The 21,862-nt window shown below is 40.9% G+C and overlaps 2 protein-coding genes across 2 annotated transcripts; both read left to right on the forward strand.

Moving 5' to 3' along the window:
* Nucleotides 1–6,864: 6,864 nt before the first annotated feature.
* spdl1 (spindle apparatus coiled-coil protein 1) lies at nt 6,865–13,618 on the forward strand. Its single transcript, XM_061080000.1, has 14 exons — nt 6,865–6,913; nt 8,634–8,795; nt 9,052–9,228; nt 10,124–10,318; nt 10,564–10,713; nt 10,925–11,023; nt 11,160–11,270; nt 11,362–11,502; nt 11,783–11,889; nt 12,264–12,384; nt 12,737–12,803; nt 12,909–13,100; nt 13,211–13,289; nt 13,437–13,618. The coding sequence occupies exons 2-14, from the start codon at nt 8,634–8,636 to the stop codon at nt 13,582–13,584; spliced, it is 1,749 nt and encodes a 582-aa protein (XP_060935983.1). The 5' UTR covers nt 6,865–6,913; the 3' UTR covers nt 13,585–13,618.
* A 1,057-nt stretch (nt 13,619–14,675) lies between these two features.
* sil1 (SIL1 nucleotide exchange factor) lies at nt 14,676–19,949 on the forward strand. The gene is made up of 10 exons (XM_061079442.1): nt 14,676–14,779; nt 15,095–15,330; nt 15,632–15,710; nt 15,894–15,980; nt 16,714–16,809; nt 17,404–17,525; nt 17,944–18,040; nt 18,128–18,292; nt 18,860–19,024; nt 19,178–19,949. Exons 1-10 carry the CDS (start codon nt 14,678–14,680, stop codon nt 19,373–19,375), a joined length of 1,347 nt encoding a protein of 448 aa, XP_060935425.1. The 5' UTR covers nt 14,676–14,677; the 3' UTR covers nt 19,376–19,949.
* Nucleotides 19,950–21,862: the final 1,913 nt, after the last annotated feature.

The raw sequence follows: 21,862 nt of genomic DNA on the forward strand, positions 1-21,862 counted from the left end.
TGGCCGTCCAGCCAAACTAAGCAATCGTGGGAGAAGAGCCTTGGTGAGAGAGGTAAAGAAGAACCCAAAGATCACTGTGGCTGAGCTCCAGAGATGCAGTAGGGAGATGGGAGAAAGTTCCACAAACTCAACTAACACTGCAGCCCTCCCCCAGTCGGGGCTTTATGGCAGAGTGGCCCGACGGAAGCCTCTCCTCAGTGCAAGACATACACTGCTCAAAAAAATTAAAGGAACACTTTTATCAGGGTATGGCATGAATTCAATTGCACTTTTTTGATAATTATCTGGTCAGTTAAGTAGCAGAGGGGGTTGTTAATCAGTTTCAGCTGCATTGGTGTTGATGGAATTAACAACAGGTGCACTAGAGGGGCAACAATGAGACGACCCCCAAAATAGGAGTGGTTTTGCATGTGGAGGCCATTTCAAGTTTCTCCCTCTTGATCACTTCGACTGGTTTTCCATTAGTGTTGGTTTTAGCTAGAGTCATTATCTCTACTGGGAGCATGAGGCAATTTCTTAACCCTATAGAAGTTGCACAGATTGTCCAACTCCTCCAGGATGGCACATCCATGCGTGCCGTTGCAAGGAGATTTGATGTGTCTCCCAGCATAATCTCCAGAACATGGAGGAGATTCCAGGAGACAGGCAGTTACTCTAGGAGAGCTGGACAGGGCAGTAGAAGGTCCTCAACCCATCAGCAGGACCGATATCTGCTGCTTTGTGCAAGGAGGAGCAGGTTGAGCACTGCCCGAGCCCTACAGAATGACCTCCAGCAGGCCACTGGTGTGAATGTCTCTGCCCAAACAGTCAGAAACAGACTTCATGAGGGTTGCCTCAGGGCGCGACGTCCTGTAGTGTGCCCTGTGCTCACTGCCCAGCACCGTGGAGCTTGATTGGCATTTGCTATAGAACACCAGAATTGGCAAGTCCGCCACTGGCGCCCTGTGCTTTTCACAGATGAGAGCAGGTTCACCCTGAGCACCTGTGATAGACGTGAAAGGGTCTGGAGAAGCCAAGGAAAACGCTATGCTGCCTGCAACATTGTTCAGCATGACCGGTTTGGTGGTGGGTCAGTGATGGTCTGGGGAGGCATATCCATGGAGGGACGCACAGACCTCTACAGGCTAGAGAACGGCAGTCTTACTGCCATTAGGTATCGGGATGAAATCCTTGAACCCATGGTCAGACCCTACACTGGTGCAGTAGGTCCTGGGTTCCTCCTGATGCACGATAATGCCCGGACTCATGTGGCAAGGGCATGCAGGCAGTACCTGGAGGATGAAGAAATTGATGCAATTGAATGGCCCTCACGATCACCTGACCTAAACCAGATAGAACACCTCTGGGACATTATGTTTCGGTCCATCAGACGCCGCCAGGTGGCTCCTCAGACTTTACAGGAGCTCACTGATGCCCTTAGACAGATCTGGGAGGACATCCCACAAGACACCATCTGTTGTCTCATTAGGAGCATGCCGCGACGTTGTCAAGCATGCATACAAGCACGTGGGGGCCACACAAGATATTGGGAAGCATTTTGAGTTGCAGAAATTGAATTTTGGCAAAATGGACAAGCCTGCCACATCACTTTTTCACTATGATTTTCGGGGTGTCTATACAATTGAGCCCTCTGTAGGCTGAAAACTTTTATTTCCGTCAAAGATGTGGCATCCTTTTGTTCCTAAGACATTAAACTGTCCATATCAGTATAAATATCCAACATAATTTTTTTTCACAATGATATAATAATCCTTTAATTTATTTAATTTATTTGAGCAGTGTATGAAAGCCTGCATAGAATTTGCCAAAAAACACATGAAGGACTCCCAGACTATGAGAAATAAGATTCTCTGGTCTGATGAGGCCAAGATTGAACTTGTTGACGTTAATTCTAAGTGGTATGTGTGGAGAAAACCAGGCACTGCTCATCACCTGCCCAATACAATCCCAACAGTGAAACATGGTGGTGGCAGCATCATGCTATGGGGGTGTTTTTCAGCTGCAGGGACAGGACGACTGGTTGCAATTGAAGGAAAGATGAATGCGGCCAAGTACAGAGATATCCTGGAAAAAAACCCTCTTCCAGAGTGCTCTGGACCTCAGACTGGGCCGAAAGTTTTCCTTCCAACAAGGCAATGACCCTAAGCAGACAGCTAAAATAACAAAGGAGTGGCTTCGGAACAACTCTGTGACCAGGGATGGGCAAAAATACATCAAAATGTATTTTGATACAAAATACAAAATACCCCTCGAATAAATGTATCAAAATAAAATACAAAATACTGGTGCCAGAAAATGTAACAAAATACAATACATGTATTTTGTATTTAAAATATAGAAAATACTTTTTCTGGATTTTCCGTTTTCTCACAATTCGGTATTGCAGAGCATCCAGGTTTGGGCTATATAATGTACACAAAGCTCTGGTGAACCCCAAAAAAGGAAGAACAGTCACAGAATGTCAGTGTAACATCAATTTGATTGATTATGTATATATACAGTACTGCGCAAAAGTTTTAGGCAGGTGTGAAAAAATGCTGTAAACTAAGAATGCTTTGAAAAATGGAACTGTTAACAGTTTATTTTCATCAAATATCAAAATGCACAGTGAGCGAACAAAAGATAAATCTAAATCAAATCAATACTTGGTGTTACTACCCTTTGCCTTTAAACATCAATTCTTATAGGTACACTTGCAAAAAGTCAGGGATTTTGTAGGATTATAGTCAGATGTATGATCAACCAATTATACCAACCAGGTGCTAATTATCATCAATTTCACATGTAGGTTGAAACATAGTCATTAACTGAAACAGAAACAGCTGTGTAGGAGGCTTACAACTGGGTGAGGAACAGCCAAACTCTGCTTCCAATGTGAGGTTGTGAAAGACAGTTTGATGTCACAGGTCACACACCATGGCAAGACTGAGCACAGCAACAAGACACAAGGTCGTTATAGAGCTTCAGCAAGGTCTCTCCCAGACTAAGAGTTCAAAGCAGACTGGGGTTTCCAGATGTGCTGTTCAAGCTCTTTTGAAGAAGCACAAAGAAACGGGCAACGTTGAGGATCATAGACGCAGTGGTCGGCCAAGGAAACTTAGTGCAGCAGATGAAAAATTAGGGCTGTCAATAGATTAAAAAAAATTAACTAATTAATCTCACATTTTGAAATTCATTAATCTAGATTAATGGTGATTAAAAGTTTGTTTTTCTTCTAAAGACTAAATCTTATAAATTAACGAGTAATCACTTCAGACAGCCTGTATTATACACAATGTTGTGTTTTCAAAGAGGCTCAGGCCTATAACACCTACCTATAAAGTGGCAGCCAGGTCGTTAAATATCATGTATGATAAATTGTGTAATAAAAAAAAATTAAAAACCAGCTGAAAATATTCCCAATGTCCTTGGAAATAATAACACTGCTTCTTTCTTCATTGAAACATCCAGATTAGTAAAAGGTAAAAAAAGAGGTGTATTTGAGACACCATTGGTACTGTCATCTTTAACATTGAACAACACACACAACAGCATAACTCGGTCTTGGTAAACTGAACTGACATTCAAATCTGTCATGTTAAAGTGCAAAAACTTAAAGTGCAAACAAAGATAAAAATGAAAATAGGAAGATCTCTGCTACTTCAAAGGTCCCACCGTATGCCCATTTTACCACAGTTGATATGGTTCCTTGGGGTCTTAATGAAATGTCTGAAACATATTTTGGTCAAAATACCACAAGGATCATTTAAAACAGCAGCCTGTTTACCCTGTCTAAAACAGCCCTCCTCAGAGTGACCCGTTTTGAGTGCTGGAGACGAAGATACAATCTTAAAACCATATTGTTTTGAACCAGAGTCAGATGGACCGAAGCCTGGCTGCTAGAGCCCCAGCGCAGGCCCGCAGTGGGCTATGAGCAGTGGGAGCAGTGGGGGCTAGAGCAGTTAGCTCCAGCTCCCACTGCCCATAGCCCACTGCCCAGTGCCCACTGCCCATAGCTCCAGTTAGCAGCCCGGTTAGCTCCGGGGGATAGCGGGCTAGCCCCCGGAGCTAGCGCCGCGCAGACGAACATGCATACACACACACACAGTTCGAGGAAGATTAAAAAAATTGCACATGAGAGGACGGATAGAGTGGAGTTGCCTGCCTGGTTCAAGTAGCTTCTCCAACTTCTCCAGTTTAGCCAGCTCCGGTGAAATCAACATCGAGATGTTGGTCTTGTGCTGAGCGAGGGTTGCATCAAGCGGACCCTTGTTTCGCTGGATCCGTTTGATAACCTCCAAGGGAGAATTCCACCGGGTGGCAACATCTTGAACTAGCGACTCTTCCTGCTGTCCTTGTTTGCTGTGCTTTCATTCAGACGGGACTTTTCTTTTGACGGGCTGTGTTTGAAGTGCGTCGAGGAATTCCTCCACACAGTTCTCCGCTGCATAACGCGACTCTGTTTTTTTTTTACTTCCAACGCAAAATATCTAGTTTTCCATGCATTGTCAATAAAATGAGCTGTGACACCCAGGTAATTGTCATTGCTGAGTGCTGACTGACGTCCAGTGGTCACCGGTGAGGGCGACGCTGGCAGCTTGCTCGAGGAGCTGAATTTTCTTCCGCACACCGGAAGTAAACAAAGTTGCGTTAACTGCGTTAAAATATTTCATCGCATTGATCTCTGGCACAATAATCTCATAGATTAACGCGTTAATTTTGACAGCCCTATGAAAAATACATCAAGCTTATTTCCCTTTGAAATCGAAAGATGTCCAGCAGTGCCATCAGCTCAGAACTGGCAGAGACCAGTGGGACCTGTGTACACCCATCTACTGTCCGGAGAAGTCTGATCAGAAGTGGTGGTTTGTACCCTCAGGGTTGAATGCACTTATTGTAAGTCGCTTTGGATAAAAGCGTCAGCTAAATGAAATGTAATGTAATGTAATGTCTTCATGGAAGAGTTGCAGCCAAAAAGCCTCCGACATGGAAACAAGGCCAAGAGACTCAACTATGCACGAAAACATAGGAACTGGGGTGCAGACAAATGGCAGCAGGTGCTCTGGAATGACGAGTGAAAAGTTGAAGTTGACTCCAGATCAAAAGAGTTGACGCATCAACACTGAAAGAACCTAAATATGTTCAAATAAAACTGATCTTCTGTCTTGTTAACAAAGTTACGCTTCATTGCTGTTTATTTGTTTGTCAGCTGAAGTATTCGAAAACTTCTGAACCTATCACTGGGAATTTTGTTTGGGGGCGGGCTAGGACTTTGTAATAAATAGTGAAGGTATATAATATATAATGATTCAGGAGCTATTGTGACACGTTTTACCACGGCCTGGTTAACTGAGGAAATGTTGGTGTCAGAGGACTCTAAACCCAGCTCAGTGTAAAGTATTAAAAAGAAACTCAAACTCAAACTCTGGACTGATGAGTCAAAAGTTGAAATATTTGGCTTTAGAAGAAGGGAGTTTGTTTGCATAATGGCTAAAGAGCGGTACAATAATGAGTGTCTGCAGGCAGCAGTGAATCATGGTGGAGGTTCCTTGCAAGTATTTTGTTACAAATTACGTTCGATTTTTTATCGGCCCTATCAAATACAAATTACAAAATACTCAAAGTAGTTGAAATACAAGTAATAGAAATACTGCCCATCTCTGTCTGTGACCATTCTTGACTGGCCCAGCCAGAACCCTGACCTAAACCCAGTTGAGCATCTCTGGAGAGACCTGAAAATGGCTGTCCACCAACGTTCACCATCCAACCTGACGGAACTGGAGAGGATCTGCAAGGAAGAATGGCAGATGATCCCCAAATCCAGGTGTGAAAAACTTATTGCATCATTCCCAAGAAGACTCATGGCTGTACTAGCTCAAAAGGATGCTTCTACTCAATACTGAGCAAAGGGTCTGAATACTTATGACCATGTGATATTTCAGTTTTTCTTTTTTAATAAATTTGCAAACATTTCTACATTTCAGTTTTTTTGTCAAGATGGGGACTGAGTGTACATTGATGAGAAATAAAATGAACTTTTTAGATTTTAGCAAATGGCTGCAATGAAACAGTGAAAAATTTAAAGGGGTCTGAATACTTTCAGTACCCACTGTATGTTTATAAATGGCAGTGGCATGGCCACCCTGTACCTTGCACATGTTTAAATTAAAAACATGAATATATGAACCCGTGTAATATTTGAATAGCTTAGTATTGAATGCACAATATCAGGGTAGTTATGTTTATACATGGCACTAGGCCCAGTTTAATATAAAACACAATTTTATACAATATATATAGTAGGGGGTCCCTGCTCCATCTCTCCACCTGTTTGGGGGTCCTTGGCCTGAAAAACGTTTAAGACCCCTGTTTTAGTGTGTAATCAAAAATGGTGCTCAGTTGTACCTGTTCCAAAAACAGACACAAATTTTATTAAGGCTTAAAATTTAACCACAACACTGCAAAGTCGAGAGCAGCCACATTCACAACAACTACATAGTGATTTAAAAGTAAACTTTACATGGTTTGTAGTACTTCAGAATCCATCTTTGCCTTAAGCCTGTTTTGTTTGATGAGAGTGAACATTAACATTTTAGGAGGAACTATTTCGCAATGAAATAAATACATGAGAAATGAAAAACCGGATACCCAGCAGTGCTCCAGCGGAGCAGCACGACTGATATTACTGAAAAATATGCTAGAAAGCCCGTGTTTCCAGATGTGATGGTGAGGGAAGTTCTGGTTGGCTCCACGTGAGGCCGCTGTTTGCTCTGTGACTGGCCAACACTCTCGCCCCTGGCTTTTCATTGGCTGAGCTTGACATGGCCAGTCAGGCACAAGTCTCGTTCGCGCACTCTCGTATCGCGATAGTTTGATGGAACTGAATTCAAACTCTGGCGGTACGTGGTGTTGTTCGAGGATTGTTACTAACAAGGTAAATATGTTTACGTGTGTCGTTTAATCATGTTTGTTTTTAACGTTAGTAAATGTTAGTACTTCCTTATTGACGGTATACTGTCGCCCAAACGGAAATTGAAGCGTTAACGGACTGTGATTAAAAAAAGCTCCTGCGCCAGAATTGCCGACGGTGGTTTAACAGCTGAGTCCGCCACGAAGCCTCAGTTAAGATAAGTGAGTATTTTTCTGAAACCTCGGTTTTAACATTTAATTTAGAACCAATTTTGTATTTATTAGTTACAACAGATATTCTTTTTGAATGGAGCGACTGGCAGTGTAACTCATTACAGTCTGTTTACAAAATAAAAAAAATTGCAAAAGCAGCAACCACAATGAAACACTGAGCAAGTTCAATCTAAATATGCACAAATACAAAAATCATAAATTAGACAACTGACAAATATTCATATTACAGTAGGGCTGTTCCATTTTTTTTCACGGTTACAAAGAATCCCCCAAAATATCCTGAATCTCGGGGTAGTCTTACAGAGTCAATGAGCTTTAAGTTGAGAGTTGTCACTTGAGACAAGTGTCTCATGACAAAATCCATCAAACAGCCAATAAATAAATCAGTTGCCAATGATGAGCTCCAAAAGAAAGTGTTGTTAACTGTAAGAGAAAATAATGTGAAAAGAAAGACAAGTAAATCCTTGCAGAGATTCAGTGAGTTGACGATTGGCAACAGTGATCTGTCTACAGACCTCAAACAATGTTGTTTTTCTAAAAAGCAAACACTGATATATTTACCCCAGTTCAAAGAGAGTGTATATATGTGTTTTATATGTTAAGGAATTGGTCAATTTTATTTTACATTCTCTTTTTCTTGCTGTAGTGTTTGTGGAAAGGTAGTTGAAAATACAGACAGAAAGTCAAAGCAGCTTGTTACTATGAAATCCCATTGTGGATGTCAGAGTTTGAGTCAGACAGAAAAAGATGTCTACTGTCAATACAGACATCAATGAGTGTTGAAATGTTTGGGGGAAATCCAATAACAATACATTGAAGAGATTTGTTTTTCACTAATTATTCTGCAACTTTTTGAGACAGGATGTGCCCTGATTTTTGCAATGTTTTGATGGTGAAAAAAGGCAGTGAATTTAATTTTTAACGGTATCTGAGGATGAGTCCAGATCAAAGATAACTTCCAGATTGCTGGTGGTTTCCATTAGTTTTGATTGGATGGCCTCTAGTTAGGGCACAAGGTAACTGGGAAAGGTTAAGGAATTTGACTCACTCTGGAATATGTAAAAACACAAATTAAGTATAGTGTTACTGGAAGAAAGAACATGGAGGAGCATACGCTCAGGCTCCTTCAACAACTCCGTGGAAAAATAACTGGGAACATCAGTCAGTCAGCCAGTCTTGTCCTGTCCAATGTCATCATTGTTTGGGAATTTCTCTTCTGTCCAGCTGCATACAGCTCTAGCACATTACCACATACACCCGAAATACATCAGGAAACCCTGCTTTATTTTAATCAGGCCCATTGCAGCCACACACTCTTAAAAAGGATATCATAATTAAATGTGTAAACATGCTGACAGTGATAAGCATTTGGTCCCTTTGTTGTCACACAATGAATGTCACCCAAGAGCAGCTGGATGTATAGGTGTAGAGTTAAAAATGTAGTGAGGCGTATGCTGTGGTGCAGTCAGCACTGTGCTTGAAGACGATTATCCCTTTTCCCCCGACTGCAGATGGCAGCAGCAGAGGAGTTCGAGTTGCTCAGGAACCAGCTGAAGGCGAGGGAGGAGCAGGTCCACCAGGCTGCTCAGGCTGGATTAGATCTCCTCAAGCAGCAGATGGAACTACAAAACACACTGGATGAACAGAGAGTAGAGATGACCAACGCAATTGAGGTATGACACTGCACTGAGGTGACGTAAATCACAATAAACCCACACATTTTTTCTCCCACCTCTATTGTCATATACCTGTGCCGATAGTTTCATGTCTCCAGGTCTAAGATATTATCCACTTCTTCAAAACAAACTGAATGCCAACAGTTCTTATAAGTACTATTCTTTCAAGACAATATAGTTGCAAAGAATATTGTTCACAGTAAAGTTTGGGCATTGTCTCTATATCTTACCTTGTGTCATGTGTGTATCATAGGCCCTTGAGCAGGACAAGTACTCCTTGCAGAAGGACTTGGAGTTGAAGACTCGGATACTGGAGTCACTGAAGTCAGACTATGATTGTGTAAAGAACCAGCAGAGACAGCAGCTTCAGGAACAACAGCAGCATCTGGAGAGGAGCCACAGCATGGCACTCAGTGAGCTCACCGACAAGGTACACTAACCTAGTGTGGTCTATTTGTCTCGCTGTCACAGTTTACTGTGACACAGAGCAAATATTAATGTCATTAGTAACACTAACATTAACTGACTGTACCACCACTTAAATATAATGTAAATTATGATTCTTGTTATTCTGTGATATCCTCTCAGAATGACCTTTTAGATGGTTCTGATTTCCAAACACCGAGTGAATTACCACCAATTCTGCAGTTCTGTGGCTTTTTACCATCTTAATTTGTATAATCAGAGAGCTATGTAAGAGCTGTGGAAGTTGTGGCCTTCAGCTTCAGAGTGCTCAATTAGCTATCAGTAATATATTTTTTTCTAGATGCCAAATTAACAGATTAATGAATGCATCTTTGAGTATTTTTTAAGTAGCATTCACTGCATTTGTTATGTGTCAAACCTTTATTAAAAAGCTTGTAGTTTTTGAAAAATGATTTGGCATGTAATTGAGACACAATGACCATGAGGTCATCCAGTTGTATTTCCGAATATCTCTGTAGACCAAAACTTCACTTAGGGAGTTGGTTATATACAACTCTATAGTTGGATTATTCAGATTAGGGTGGAAAACAGGGATAATATTGGGGACCAGATAATTCACAGGCTGGAAATGGATTATGGAGAAGATTACCCTACCCCCAATTCAAATGCAACAGGAAATTAAAAGATTTTGAATCATTAAGCAAGATCCCTTTTCAAGTACAGATTATTTTCTCTCTGTCCTTTTCTAAAGGAAAGATACATCTATGTAATTTCTAAAACATTTTGTATTAAAGTGGCCGAGGGTAAGACTAACAAATGGTTGTGTGTGTATTCAGTACCTCAGAACCATGTGAAGTTAATTGCTTATAGAACTTGATGTATCTGTGTACTTTTTTCAGATACTGAGGTTGGAGTCTGCTCTGGAGGAATCCCAGCTAAATGAGAGACAACTCAAACACAAACTTGAAGTGCAGACTGAGACTCTTAATAACAAAATGGAAGAGTTGCAAGCTCTTAATGAACACACCCAGAGCTCCATGACATCTGAGATGATGGAGGTGCAGATGAACATCATGGAGCTGGAGACAATTAAGGTGAGGGGAGGCCGACTGGCTGCTGCTGCCACTTCCTGAATAAAGCGGCTTTCAGACATGCACTGAACTCTGGAGAACCAGAGAATCTCCTGCTGCATTGTTTATGTGTGAAAGGCAACATCCTGTCTGGACCCAATGTCTGAAAATAGCCTACCTGTATTTCAGCTCATTCCGGATGGTAATGTAATTTTTTTAACCTGGTCGGAGTTGCTATAGTAAATAAGCAGATTTTCTTTGTGTACCAGGTGGAGTTGGAGCAGACTCTGCAGGAATGTCAGTACAGAGAGCAGCAGCTGGAGCTGGCCAATAGCAGCCTGCAGCGTCACCTAGAGCGAATCACAGAGGAGAAAGAGGAGCGAGAGAAAGAGGCTGTCTCCTGGTTTAATGCCTTACAGGTTAATACAGCGTAATTTAACATTTGAGATAAAAAATGTCTGTGTCTGACTCTGAAGTCATTCTTGCAAAGAGAGAAGGGAACATCCATGAGACGGCATAGCTATGCATTGTGAGATAACAAGCATTGTCTATGTATGTCTTTGTTTCTTTGACTCTTCAGTCTGTAAATTATTTTACTGTATGTTTTAATATCACTCTGTCATGGCACAGAAAGCTCGTGAGGGGAACCGGGACCTCCAGATCCAGTTGGACCAAGCTCTACAGCAAGCGCAGGATCCCAACAGCAAAGGGAACTCTCTGTTTGCTGAGGTAAAAACCAACCCTGTCTATCAAAAATCAGGAACAACATGCAACAAAATGTTTAGCATTCAAGGTACTACACAGGAGTCTAAATGAAGGATTGACCCTGTAAAGTCAGTTTATATGTTTACCTTGTGTATTTCAGCTGGAGGATAAGCGGGCTGAGATGGAGAGAAAGCTGATCAGTATGAAGGTCCAGTATCAGTCCCTGCAGAAACAACATGGCTTCAGCAGACAGCAGCTGCAGCGCATGAAGGTACTATATGTCACAATAATAAGCTATAAACATGCACTGTTTTCTGTTTTTAACCAATTGTTACATGTGTGGATAAACATTTGTTGTGCAGGTTCAAGTAGCCACTCTGATGCAGCTCCAAGGTTCCAGGGCTGACCCTGCTCAGCTGGAGAGACTCCAGTCCATGCTGTCAGAGAAGAATGGAGAAATCCAAAATCTCATGACTAAACTACAAAGACTGGAGAAGGTGGAGGTGCGTGCTTATTAACCAACAACCCATATTTTAATGGAGAGAAAAAAAATAAGTCACAATTAAATGGACATCAACAAATCAACTTCTGTCATCTTATCCACAGCTAATCTATCAGTATGTATATAGTAATACAATAATAAATGTCATTATGATTGATAAATCAACACACTAGGAAGACTGACAGATATGTTTAACAAAACATCACATCAAATCTATAAACTTTGTTTAATGATGCATTTGATTTACCTTGTGTTTAATATGTGTTTGTTCGTGTGAGCAGATGATACTGAAGTCTCAGCCAGCTAATTTAGCTCGAGCTGAGAGCGGTGAATGCCAAGATGAAACCTACTACACCGACCTGCTCAAAATGAAGCTCAACAACACTGTGTGAGTCTAATTGACGACCCATGTCTCTAAATGGTGGCTGGAATAAACTTGTTTTACAGAGACAGTTATTTTCCCATCATACATCACGAGACAAAGTCATGTCTATCATTGTTGTGGTCAGAGGATTTTAATATCTGCATTAATTGGTAGCATATTGACTATTATTCGATGAAGCTTAGTGTTGTTGAAATTATCAGTGAAAAAACAAATTGCTAATTTTACTCAACAATGTTATCAAGTAATTTTGGAATGAAATAAAACAATTGATGGGTTACAGAAACACTTGCAGTATCTAATACTGGCATAGGACTTGACTTTGTCATATGTGTATAAATTGCCCCCCTGGCTAACTCCAAGTTTGTGTGTGTCCTCAGTAAAGATGCAGAACGTCTAGGGGACGAGCTTTCCCTGCAGAGGATGAAGTCTTTGTCAGAGAGCCAGAGAGCTCTTGAGCTGGAGAGGAAACTCTTCACATCTGAGCGGCTGCTCAAACAGGTTACAGGCTGCTTCATAAATACTGCATGAAATAGGATTCTGTCTGTAGAATATGAGTATTGTTTAATCACAAAGTCATAAACTTGAAAAGCATAGCTCAGATTTGAAAAGATGGAAAGGGTAATGTCTGCATTATATGAGTGTGACTGTGTTTGATCTGACTGAAACTTCAGCAGCTTGAACAGCCAAGCCAGTCTGTTCTGTCTGCTGTATATATGTTAGACACAATGATTCATGATGTGATGCTCCAAAACACTGAAAATGGTTTCAGAAGAAATTATACACATCCATATACTGTTAATGTACACTGAAAACAATGATACATTGGTAATACTTCTGTTCCCTGCTGCAGACTCAGAGTGACAAGATCAAACTACAGCTGCGAGTAGAAGAGCTACAACACAAATATGAACCCAAAGGTAAGTAGATTAATAACAAACATTTTAACGACATAGATGTAGATACTTTTTAAATGTTATGTTATGACTGAACTGATGCTGCCTCCTGCAAATTTCTGTTTGCAGAGGCAACAATGGTTCTGATCCAGAAAAGGAAGAAAGAGAAACTTCCTGTGGATATTGTACCCTCCTCTCAGGAAAGCACACTTGACAAGGGTGAGCAGATAGTTACTGTGGAGACCGATGTAACACATGATATGACTATAGACCCCAAGGCTGACATCAAACCTAAAACTGAGGCACAAAGTTCCACAAAAGGTGTGTATATTTATAGTCAGGATTGTGTGGTCTGACAGGATCAGAACCTCAAATCAAGATAAAATTAATATAGTGCCAAACTCATTAATCATTGTTGTAATATGTTACAGGTTTAGAGCTGGCTGTGCCACGTGCTGCAAAATGTGTGAAGATCAGTGGAGAGGAACCTGTTGTGATTCCCAACCTCAGGTCAGTGTGTGTACTCACGTCTGCCTCAACCGCTCGAGAAACAACTCTGTGTAGAGATTTAAACTTTTACTGATATCAAATCATATGGCAAGATAAAGAAACAATATTGAGTAATTTTGTAATGTGTTTTTGTTTTGTCCCCTAAAGTTATCCTGTGACTGACAGGACAGAGACTGAGATGGAGGAGAACCAGCAGCAGAACAAGAGAGAGGAGAGGATAAAGAAACAGAGAACAGTGGAGGTGATCCACGTGAGCTCTAACAGCAGTATGGAGAACCAGTGTGCCCAGCAGTAGGCCTCGTCTGGACCACATATCATATCATATTTCTCTCTCTCTCTCTCTCTCTCTCTCTCTCTCTCTCTCTCTCTCTCTCTCTCTCTCTCTCTCTCTCTCTCTATTCACTTTGTTCATATTCTGCCTGATGCTAAAACAATAAAGATTAATACCACATAATGCTTAAGTTAAATTTTTGAAATGTGTAAAAAATGTAAAACTGAAATATCACATTGACATAAGTATTCAGACACTTTGCTACGACACTTGAAATTGACTTTGGAGTTCAGTTCACCTCAAGTTAATTCAGCTATTAAAATAATTTGAATTAATATAGAGCCTTTCAAGGCTCTCACAGCTGACATGGCACATCAGAGCAAAAGCTAAACCATGAAATACTGTACTGTACCTGCAGAGCTCAGAGACAGCAGGGTTTCTGAATACTTCTGCCTGTTTGATGATTTCAATAATTCCTTTTTAATATAAACACACTTGTACAATTTTATCTGACTTGGGTTGGGGGTTGTAGATTAATGAAGGGAGTGATTTTCCTTTTATTGTATCATATTGCTGGTAAAGGTAAAGAGATCTGACCCCTGGATACTCTGATCCATGCTCTTCATATAGGTTTGCACTTTATGGTCATATTGTACAAATGCGTGATGAAAGGATGGGATATTACCTGTAGGAAATACCCACATTTAACCTGATAGGATTGTAACATCATTTTATTATCGGTGTCTTGTCCTATTGGTCTTCCACACCAGCTGGTGGCAGCAGTGTGACGTGCTGATGTTAGACACGCTGAGAACGCTTGAAACGAGGTTTTGTACGTGGACCAATGAGGAGCGAGTGGACAGTGACGACCGCATGACGTCAAACATGTCACTGAAAACACGAGGAAGAATCGCAATTTGTCTTTCCTGTCAAACAGGTGAGTAATGTGAGCCTTGAATATTGTAGTTGTACTGTAAACATGCTCCTCTGATGAAGTATCAACAGACATCAGAACGTCAGATTTGTATAAATAGTGTGGTGAGTTCCTCCGTGTTATGGTTTACATCCAGCGAGCAGACCCAGGACTGTCATTGTGTCTGTGTGTGTTTCAGTCACCATGAAGTTGATATCCAGCTCAGTCACAGCTGCATTGCTTACCTGCATCACTGTGGCCTCTCTCCTGCTGCAGCATTGCCGGCATGTCACAGCAGACCGGAGGGTGAGTAATGTTTGATTCACTATTAAATATACTGACATTCTTAAACCTTGTCTGAAAGTGTATATATTGCTAATACAGGGAATAAAGGTGGTCTTGTACAACCATCCATGTGAAGAACTTCATATGTTGGAACTGAACCTTCTGTGGTGTCTTGATCAAACAGACGAGAACTGGTGAGAAGATGGGGAGATGTCTTGGCCAGAGAACTGTTGCCTTGTGTTTCCTTTAATGCCCCTCTGTGGACAGTAACATAACAGGGCGATATTACAAAACTTAAGTAAAGGGACAACTGTTTTTTTTTCCGTGTATCTACAGTCAGACTCTGCCCTAACTGTGGTGGAGAATGCAGAAGGAGGAGGAGGAGCAGGTGGTGATGAAGAAGAGGAGGCAAATTTAAATTTAGAGGTGATCCAACCTACTGAGCAGTGGCAAACACTCAAACCAGGCCAAGCAGTGCCAGCAGGTTCCCATGTGAAGCTGAATCTGCAGACAGGTCAGAGGGAGGTCAGACTGGGAGAAGAGCAGCTCAAATACTGGACACAGGATCACAGGTATAGATCAGTATGATACAGGATCTAATGTATAGGTCAGTATAACATCTTCACATGACACAGGATCTCATGTGTAGGTCAGTATGACATCTTCACATGACACAATATCTCATGTATAGGTCAGTATAACATCTCCACATGACAGCACTGTTCTCTGTAGCCTAACAGTGATACTGACCTCTGCCTTGAATCTTCCTGTGTTTACTTCCACCAGAAAACGGAGGTCTTCACAATACTGTAAAAGCACAGACTATGAGACAACATATGATTATGATAGTAGTACTAAGTCTGTCTTTCTCAGGAGGGGAGAGGAGTCTCAGTCCTTCAGCCCTGATGAACTGAAACAGGCCATGAAGAATATAAAGGAAGACCTGAACCCAGTAAGCCAGAAGAGAGACCAACAGTTATCCATACAAGGCTGATGTTATCATTATATTTTATGTCTTTGTGTTTCTATTTAATCTCTTACCAAACAACCAAACATGTATGTTGTATGCGCCTTTATCATGAGTAATGCAGCATATCACACTGAAAATACAAACTCTTCTTCTGTATGTTTGTAGGACTCTGTGGCTTCCAAGTATCGCCCCCTAGAGGAGCTGAAGAGAGATATGGCTCAGCTGGACCTGCTGGTTGAGACGGATGGTCAGGTACATCAGTGTTTAGCAATAAAAAAATCAGTAATTAGATACAGTTAATAGTTACCAACAACTGGCTGAAAGCGAGTTAATACTAGACTCCACATGAATCATCATCAATATTGTATGTCAGTGTTGTATTTACAGGTTCTTATGCTTTGCCCAAGTTGGAAAAAAATCTCTGAGTCCATTTTTTAAAAATCTATTAAAAGCTGTGCTGGACAAATTAGAGTATTAGAGTATAGCAGGCAATACAGATTGCTGTGATGTCATGAAGAAGACCCTATACAGGCAGAAAATTACATCATGCATAGTTAAAAAATGCATTTTCCTGGTATCTCTGTATCCTCCAGGTCTGTTGACATGACTAAAAGCCTATATAGATCAACTAATAAATCATCATTATATTTTAAGAGTGACATCATCATGATGACGATTAACACTGAAGTCAGAAAATGATGTGACCTCTATGGCAGCAGAACATGTTACAGTAGCCATCAGAGAAAACGATTAACCTGGACATACACTTAAAGCCAACACTCTGTTAAAGGCTGTAGATATACTAGTACTCATTTAATTGAAAAACAATATATGTTGTAAATAACTATGTCTTATATCAGAGCCAATTTCCCTTTCTCAGTGGTAGAGAACAGAGCATAGTTTCTGTCTTAGACTTATAACGGGAGGGAAACCCCTGTCTTAGTTGTTGGTGAAGCTAAATGAAGTGTGTTGTGATGTTGTTTAGATAATGAGGCGTCTGCTGGACCAATTCAACGGCAGCAACTCAACTACAGAGCAGAGACTGAACATTCTGCTGGAGCTGGAGTATCTGGTGCACCAGGTAACCGAATGCACACCCATTCATTAAGACTGCACGATATTTTGAAAAGTTATCGTCATTGCGATATCAACGTGCCCGTTAAACATAATGCAAAAGACTGTTCAAACTGCCATAAATAGTGTTCCATGCGCTCTGCATGTCAAAATGTTTGGCCAATCACAGGAGCCCTGCTGCCCGAGATGATAAATTAAAGATATTCAGATCATTGTCGGGTGTTACCGTCAATTAATCATTGTCAGAAGAAGCGAAAAACAAGAGAGTAAAGAGAAAACAGAACTGCGAGGCGGCTCCATCAAATCTCGCTCCAACTCTTCCAGACTGAATTTTACTGTGAAACTACGAGTGATCATGTTTGTCCCAAGTCAAAATGATATAAGCGGTTTGTATTTACATAGCGCTTTCACTAGCCTTGATTACCACTCAAAACGCTTTAAATTACAGTTTGCCATTCACACACACATTCATGTCATGTTCCGTGCGGCATATATGAAAATATATTTTCTTAATATCATGCAGTCCTACCATTCATACACATGAGAACTCTGAAGATGTTTGCTTTCCACCTTAAAGTAACTGTGTGTTTGTGTGTGTCAGGTGGATAATGCTCAGACTTTGTGCTCGATGGGGGGTCTCCAGGTCATTCTAGATGGCCTGAACAGCTCTGACTTCAGATTACAGGAAAGATCTGCCTTTGTCCTGGGATCTGCTATGGCCAGGTACAAACAGCAGCACGTTCTGTGTATAGCTAGTGTTTCAATAAAGAGCTTTACTTCTCTACACTACGCTCCTATAGGAAAGGGTTCAGCTTATGAATGAAAAAAACTAAATGGTAAATATGTGGTGTAAAAATGTATTATTTATCACCATTCAAACAAACATAGTAAAGATTCATGTTTTTTCAAACTTTTCATGGATATTGTGATAACATGCATCTGTATTATAATTAATTTGGTGATGATAATGATAGAAAAGTTGGGAAAATCTGATATTGTGACATACATATGGTTACTGTTAAATAAGGTCAGTACCGTTTAATAATTTTCTGGTCTTATTCATGGGAAAATTGAATGAACATGAACATGTTCACAGCTCAGTCTGCATCAGTCTCAGTGTTGATGTGTTTGTGCCCTGCAGTAACCCAGTGGTTCAGGTGAAAGCTGTGGAGAGTGGAGCTCTGCAATTGCTGTTAACTGCACTGGCCACTACACAGCCACTCAGAGTGAAGAAGAAGGTACTGACAGCCACTCACATGACCATCAACTCTCCAGTACCTTTACAAACACGTAATGTTTTCTGTGTGCCATTGTCCTCATGCCAGGTCCTGTTTGCAGTAGCCGCCCTCTTGCGTCACTTCCCCTATACTCAACGTACTTTCCTGTCTCATGGGGGACTACAGGTCCTATCAGAGTTGTTCAGGGCAGATGGAGGTGGAGTTCTCCGAACACGAATTGCCGCCATGTTATATGACATGATCAGCGAGAAGGTACAACACACAACCTGTATTTAAAGTTATTCCAGGAGGTTAACTCTCCCCCAGGCTTCCTTTCGTAGTTACTTTATTACAGTTTTACAAATTACATATCATTTAGCTGACACTTTTATCCAAATTATATTATGGACTGGATTTTCAATTTCTGGCCTGGACACAATGATAATTAGAATGTGTCCAGAAATGAAGAGGGCATACCTTCACCAAGGAGCAAAAGTCAACTTAAATTGCAATCTGCACCAAATTGCACAGATAAATATATTCCAGCTCCCTTAATACTGTTTGTCTGATAAATCTGACAAATGTCCTAAAATTCCCAATATTGCAAAATTTAAGAAAGGAATAAAAATAAAAATCTGCTTCGTGATCTGCATCTGCACCAAGATTTACCTACGTATAATGCACCCGCCGACCAAGTTTCCTGTGGTTTTTGTTCAATGCTGCAACGTTAAGACAAACAAACAAAGGCAGACGACAACATTACCTCCTTGGTGGAGGTAATGATAGTAATGAGGGTGATTTGTAAGATGATGCTGATACTGGTCTTGTCTGTTCTTACAGGAGCTGATCTCTCAGACAGGTCTGGACCCAGTATTGGATGCCGCCCATGAGGACCGTGTGCGGCAGTACTCTGAGGTGTCATTGGAGGGGGAGCTACTGGAGAAAGGCTGGTGCACTTTGGTCCCACAGCTGCTGGAGTCCACTGAGCATGACTACAGAGAGAAGGTGGGCTGAATCTGACACATAAATGAAACGGATAGTAAGCAGCTATGATGCAAAATCAAAGTTTTTGTATTTAAGAATCCATAGACTGGCTAAAATTAAGAACATTATTTATGTACATAATTATAAAGGCTGTTTGTGTCATTTCACTTTCAGGCTCTACGGGCTTTGTTGGCGATGGCTCCAACATGTTTGGATCAGTACCGCTCTGACAGATCTCTGCTGGGCTCCCTGCTCTCTCTCCGAGAACAGTACCAGGAAATGGTCCAGTCAGAAATGATTCTAGGAGAGGAGAACAGCTACTTCGCAGAGATTGCGGAACTTATTGATGCACTACAAGTCAAAATTAAATGACCGTAGGATTGTACAGTGACACTTTACATGGCCACAATGCAGAGACTCAAAACTAACAACCAATCTCCAGCGCATGACCAACCACAGAGTGACAAATTCCTCAAGACAAGAGTCAACTCGAGGATCATGGACGAGGATCATTCAGAAAACATACATCGTATCATTAAGGACGGCTCATGAGCGTAAGCATCCATGTAAGAAAGGTCTGTAATGGAAAATGCTCTTTGTGTTGATAATTTAAAAATGAATTTATATTTTTAAAGTATTTTTGCTCTGAGTTTGGGGATTTCTTGTTGTAATACCTTTCAGTTAAACCAGACATTATTTATAATTAAGTTTAAAGTTGTAAAGCTATAACCTTAGTGATGAAGGGCCATCTGATATACAGTTCAGTAGGTATTCAGACCCCTTCAGGTTTTTTATGCCTCCGCGCCGGTGACAGCCAGGGGCCGGAGGCATTATGTATTTTGGTTGTCCGTCCGTCCCATTCGATCTCAAGAATGCTTTGAGGGAATTTCTTCAAATTTGGTATAAATATGCCCTTGTCACAAAGATAAACAAGGTTAAAACTCAAGGTTACTTTGACAAGCTTATTTTCTGCCTTGTGAAGGTGATATCACTGGAACGCTGTAAAGAAATCGTTTCACATTTGGCATAAACATGCACTTGTATTAAAGGATTTAATCACTTGATTTTGGTAGCCAAAGGTCAAAGTCACAATGGCCTCAAAAAGGGATGCTTATGTTTTTCATGAACGAGATATCTTAAGATCAGCCTGAAGGAATGTCTTCAAATTTGGTTCAAACATTCACTTAGACTTAAAGATGAACTGATTATATTTTGGTAGTCAAAGGTTATTCATACAATAAATTCAGTAAGTAGTATTCAGACCCCTTAATGTTTTTATGCCTCTGCGCTGGTGAAAGCCATTTGCTATAGGCATTATGTTTTTTGTCAGTCAGGTTGACCTGAATTGAACTTGGTGCCCAATGGTCAAGACCTCACAAAGCACCTTTTGTTTTGCCTTGTGAATGCAAAATCTCCAGAACGCCTTGAGGGAATTCCTTCACATTTGGCACAAACATTTACTCGTACTTGGATTTGATTTTGGTAGCCGAGGGTCAAGGTCACAGTAGTCCCACAAGAAATTTTTTTTGTACTTCTTGCAAGTGATATCTTAAGATCAGCTTATGGTTATGTATCCAAATTTGGCACAAACATTCACTTAGACTCAAAGATGAATTAATTAGATGTTAATGCCTTGGGTCAAAGGCAAAGGCACTTCTGGAGTTTCAGGGGCAAACAGTGTTGCAGCACACTCTAATACAATTGAAGTAAATGGTGACCTATCTTCAGGTAAAAACTCAACATGCCTCCATACTGCTTGTGTGGTGTCATCCAAGTGTCCACAAGCCACGACATTCATATTCGACTCGAAACGAGGTACTTGTTGTGTTTTAAGCCTAAAAGTCTTCTGATATTCCTACGAGGTGCATTCACGGACCCTCGGACACACCATCGTGTCGGGCCGCTAGCTTAGATAGCCGCAGTAAAAAAAAAAAGACCTCATTAATGTAACAAAGAAAATGTCATCATGGTAAGCGGGCCAAAACAACTTGGGCCTCCTACCTCTCCACCGTGGAAATGCAGATGTGGATGCAGATTTGAGCATATACTAAAGAAATAAAGGTAATACCTTTGTAAGAGTTTTGATAAGTTATTCCAATTTTACAATATAATTTATATACAGACATAATTTCAGTACAAGCCATTATGATGTTTAGCTTAACATACTTAAACCATCATTCAGTGGCTACATTCACACAGTGCATCTATGTACATTACTTTCTTTATCATACATGGGATTTGGAGAATGTGATTTCAAAATTTGAAACATGATGTGGCTTAAAACTGTTGTAAAAATGTAGCTGAAATGAAGAGAGGCACTTTTCTTGATGAAGTTACAATAATGTGTGTTAAAGTGAGTGTGTGCATGCGGCGTGTGCAAGCCAGTGAGAGACAGGGACAGAGCACAGCCAGGAGGGGCTGTCTGAATCAATATGCTGCCTTATAATAAAATAACATCTTACCCATTTTTAAAAAAGTAAGCAAATGGTGGTCTGTGTTGTTGCCACAAATAATATAATGCGTTCACACCTGTACTTAGAGCTGTTCACTTAAGATTTGATCACACAGGATGTTGTAAACTTGATTAACACTAGGTCTGAACGGAAAGCAAGACTCTGGTCTGAACGAAATAAACTGTTATGACTCATGTCTGGAGAAGAGGAGCCCATGTTTATTATCTGCCCAATAACATCCCAGTGGTAAAGCATGGTGGTGGCATCATCATCCGGTGGAAGGCTATTACAAAAGCAGGGACAGGGAGACTGTTCCTCCTGCTTGTCCAAAATGCTGCAGCACGAGTGCTGACAGGAACTATAAGGAGAGATCATTAGGGCCCGAGCACCAACGGTGGGAGGCCCT

Source organism: Limanda limanda, chromosome 10 (assembly GCF_963576545.1).
Source record: "Limanda limanda chromosome 10, fLimLim1.1, whole genome shotgun sequence".
NCBI classification, from domain to species: domain Eukaryota; kingdom Metazoa; phylum Chordata; class Actinopteri; order Pleuronectiformes; family Pleuronectidae; genus Limanda; species Limanda limanda.